Here is a 4,164-nt window from a genome sequence, read left to right as displayed (position 1 = left end):
CATCTTGTCTTTCCAGTGCCAGGCTGCCACACTTTGGGCCCCAGCGCTGCGGCTGAGGGCAGCTCAGGAACTGTTTGTCCGCTGTCAAGTTCGGAGGAGGGCTTCCAGCTGAAAGGGCCGGCTGCTTTCGCATAATCTGCCAAGAATGCAGTGGTGGGGAAGCAGTTCCAGAGCTGAGCAGCGCACCGGGCTTTGAGAGCAGAAGGCCCTCAGCAGCCGCCAGCGGTTCGGGGGTCTTTTGGCAGCTCGTGGCCTTAGCTGGGGCCTGGTCCTGTCACGAGGCACTGTCCTGGCTTAGAGAAGGTTCCACAGGGGACTCAACACAACTGTCAGGTGGGGACTCTGGCCGCAAAATGGAAGCTTGGGGGAGGGCACCTCTGGCTGGGCCAAGCCTGGGGCCAGGAGTTTCCACCAGTCCCTTCTCGGAGCTTCTGGCCACTCAGGGGAAGGAGGTCATGTTTGCCACTCCACTGGGCAGATGAGAAAGACTGGTTCAGGAACTGCGAGTTAGCTCACAGCGACTCAGCCTGTGAATGGTGGCCGGAGAGCCCAGCCCAGGCTGGGACCCCTCCAGAGCCGTGTGTCCTGCTCCCCGGGGGTCGGGCATGCTCCAGGCAGCCCTCCCCAGGGCACAGGGTGGAGGCATCTGCAGAGCTGGGTGTGGGGGAGCCCCTGGGGCGGGGGAGGGGTTGATACCCCACAGGGGGCACCGAGCAACGTCCTCGGTGCCTCGGTGCCGGCAGGTCACACCCAGGTTACTTGTGTTGGTGCATGTTTCCTCGGTGCCGCTGGGTCAGCTTCAGGAGTAAGTAGTTGACTCGCTGGGGCCCTTGCCCGGCTGTGTGGCCAACTGTCAGCTTGCCCCCGGGAGGATGGGGCTCGTGGTTGAGCCTTGCCCTGAACACAGCTGTGCCTTCCCGGGCTGGCCGCCCCACAGTGGGCTTCAAGGGCACAGTGTCCCCAGGGTGGTCAGTGCACATTTCCACGAGTGTCTGCTCGTCTGGGATGTTCCTTCACGTCAGCTCCTGGGCCCCAGGATGCTGGGACTGCGGCTTGGCTCTCAGCCTCTCCCAGTCTGTTTGTCAACAAAGTCTCGGGAGGTCGAGGGAGGAACTGTGTCGAGGTCAGCCCAGCGAGTTTTCTTTGGATCCAGCTTGTCTGCGGCAGCAGTTTCTCTCCCACGGAAGGGCTGGGGCCCAGGGATGGCTCCAGGAGGGCCCAGAGCTTGGCTGAGGCTGTGGCTGTGATTCCCTCTGCATGGCCTCCCCCAGGCTGACCTGGTCTCCCATCATGGGAGACCGGCCTCCCCCAGTGCACACACTGGAAGCTGCCAGGCGTCCTTCAGGCCAGAAGTGACATGGTGACACCATGTCACTTCTGCCACATTCTGTTGGTCAAACAAGACCATGAGCCAGTCCCAATTCAAGGTGGGGGACGGGGACTCCATGAGCCAGATATTGGGACACACGCCTTAGAGGCTACCACAGTGGCCACTGACCACAGCCCGGGTGTCCCAGGATCTGGACTGTGGAGTGGCCTCTGCTCCCCTCTGAGCCTCACAGCTTCCTCCAAAAGTGAGGGGATTGCACCTCTGACTGTCCACAGGGACAACATACTGTAGCTTCTGGCAAGGTCTCATTTCTGCCCAGTGCCCGGGACAGCCGCCCTGGCTTCTGTCTTCATCCTACCCAGCCTTGGTCTTCTGAGGCAGTAGGTGTTGTGGCAGAGGGAAGACACACCCTTTTGTCATCCCCCCAGTGGCTCATCTGGTGGACCTGCAGAGTGGCTATGTCCCTGCCCCAGTCCAGGCTGGAGCATTCAACATCTGCTCTCATCAGTCTTCCTTTTAGGGCTGTTCTCTGGTTGCTGCAACTCAGGCTCCCACCGCGCATGGCCACAGCCACACTGTAACAACCTGAAAACCCCCAAGGACCAAAGTCTCCAGAATCTACTGTCCCAGGGACCTCCAAAATGAGACCAGGGTACAAGGGCTGGGAGGGGGCCTGAGGGATTATTCCTCTCCATCCGAAAGGAACCCAGCTGTCCAGGTGTCCAGAGTGTCCTTGACATCATCACCTGATCTGCCTGGAGCCCCTGGTGGGGCCGACTCAGCTGAAGGCTGACCTGGGCTGCTGGGACTGGAAGTCAGCCACACAGTGAGGGGCATTGAGACAAACCCAGGCCATGCCATCCTGTTCTCCCGGGCTGAGGTCTAGTGATGTAGAACAGGGGATTTCAACCAGAGTGATTCTGCCGCACACACACACACATACACACACCCTGCCCAGGGGACATTGACACTGTCTGGAGACACTTGATTGTCACACTGGGGGACATCCTACAACGCACAGGACAGCAGCCCCAGCAGAAAGATCCAGACCCAAATGTCAGCAGAGTCGAGGCTGAGACACCTCGAGGTACAGAGGAGTCCAAACTGTACGTGCCTGGAGACCAGTCTGCCTGGGAGGACTGTACCCATCCTGCGTGAAGGGACAGGGCAGCCAGGGGCCCCCCAAGGGGCAGTGAACTAACCAAGGACTGTGAGTGGTGGCATGGGGTTCAGGCCAACATTTCCGCCCGGGTGGAGAGCTTGCTGTCTTCCCCGGCACCCTCCCTACACCCGGCCTGCTCGTTCGTCCTCCGCTGCCTCGGCCAGATGGCGTGGCTTGTATTTAGGTCTGTTGCCATGTGCATCCAGCAAGACTTCGAGGACTGCCCCACCCCTCAGAGGAGGACGTTCACCTCGCAACCAACACCGACAGCACCTTGGATCCTCCCTGGCATCAACCCGGAAGCTCACTCTCAACACAGATGGCAGATGCTCCGAGAGGCTTTCTCTGCATTGACCTCGCCACAGACAGACCCATGGACAAGAAGGTGCAGGCCTTGGCTTTTATTGAAATTAGACCTGCGGGATCCCCAGCCTCTTGGGGCCTAAATCTCCGCTCAGCCTGGCCTCCCAGGGACAAGTGGCCGACCTGAGCTGGAGCAGGCTGCAAGGGCTTCTATTTTTTCTGTTCCTCCTGCAGGACTCCTCATCCCTCCCCCTCTTGAGTCTTCTTCCTGAGGCTGGCCCAAGCTCTGGTGCTGGGCAGCTGCCGGGGTGTCTCAGTGTGGGACGACTGCCGGTAGGGACTGAGCCCTTCCTGCCTCCTCCTGAGCCTGCCTCCTCCTGAGCCATCCTTTTTCCTCCTGTCCACAGCTGGGACAGCCAGGCTTGGCACTCAGATCCTATGGTCTCTCCAGAGCCCCAGAGCGGGTTCGCTTGCATAAGGGACATGTGGACTCCTCTGAGACCCCCCAGGACCTCTTGGGCCTGGGCCCCAAGCCTTCGGAGGGACCCGGCTGGGAGGGGACACCCTTGGCTGGGTCCATGCTGGAACCGGAAGCTAAGGAAAGTAGGGAGAGACAAATCACTCAGAGGCACCCAAGTGGAGGCTGCCGGGCCATCCTACGAACCCCTCCCCAACCCCCAGAACCTGGCAACCCTTCCCTGAGTCGTTCCCTCCCGTCTCCAGCCCTGCCTCACCCGGACAGGTGCTTACCTATATTGACCAGGCTGTCCCTGGGCACTGAAGCTTCCAGAGGGGCTGAGCAACGGCTGTTAACAGGGCCCAGAGTCCCCTGTGGCAGGCCCAAGGGCCAGGCCATGCCCTCCGGCCGTGGGAGGCAGCCCCTGGCCATGAGCCGGCCCAGCCAGTGGCTCTCACACTGGCCAGCAGCCTGCATGCCGCCCGGCGGGTAGAGAGCCAGGCCCCGGAGGTGGCGCAGCCGGAAGTTCTTGGGCTTGCTCCCCTGGGCACTGGGGCACTGCCACTGCTGGGCCCCCAGTCCCCCCTCGTAGATGTTGGGTGGTGTGTCGGGGTGGCTGGGATGTCCTTGGGCCCCGCTCACTGCATCTGCAGAGGGAGAGCAGGAGGGTGGCGGCTGGTAGGCCGCAACAGCCAAGAAGGGAGAACACAGTCACGTGCTCTAAGACCAGCTGGTGTGATGGGCACCACCTGTGACTTCCTGAGCCTCACCCTACCTTTCCGTCAAATGGGCTCAGTCCCCTGCCTCCCACCAACACCCCCCACCCCCCCACACACACGTATTACTCCTCTTCCCTTTCCCAAACCAACAGGAAGGTCTGAGAAGCCTGAGCTCCTGACAGAAAGAGCCCTT

General features: G+C 61.2%; 1 protein-coding gene across 1 annotated transcript; it reads right to left on the bottom strand.

The window, feature by feature from the left end:
- Positions 1 to 19: 19 nt before the first annotated feature.
- Positions 20 to 3,955, bottom strand: C21H16orf90 (chromosome 21 C16orf90 homolog). Its single transcript, XM_045993226.1, has one exon. It carries the CDS (start codon positions 3,727 to 3,729, stop codon positions 3,526 to 3,528), a length of 204 nt encoding a protein of 67 aa, XP_045849182.1. The 5' UTR covers positions 3,730 to 3,955; the 3' UTR covers positions 20 to 3,525.
- Positions 3,956 to 4,164: the final 209 nt, after the last annotated feature.

Source organism: Meles meles, chromosome 21 (assembly GCF_922984935.1).
Source record: "Meles meles chromosome 21, mMelMel3.1 paternal haplotype, whole genome shotgun sequence".
Classification (NCBI taxonomy): Eukaryota; Metazoa; Chordata; class Mammalia; order Carnivora; family Mustelidae; genus Meles; species Meles meles.
The sequence above is the reverse complement of the archived record's forward strand: the minus strand, read 5'-3'. Positions and strand labels throughout refer to the sequence as shown.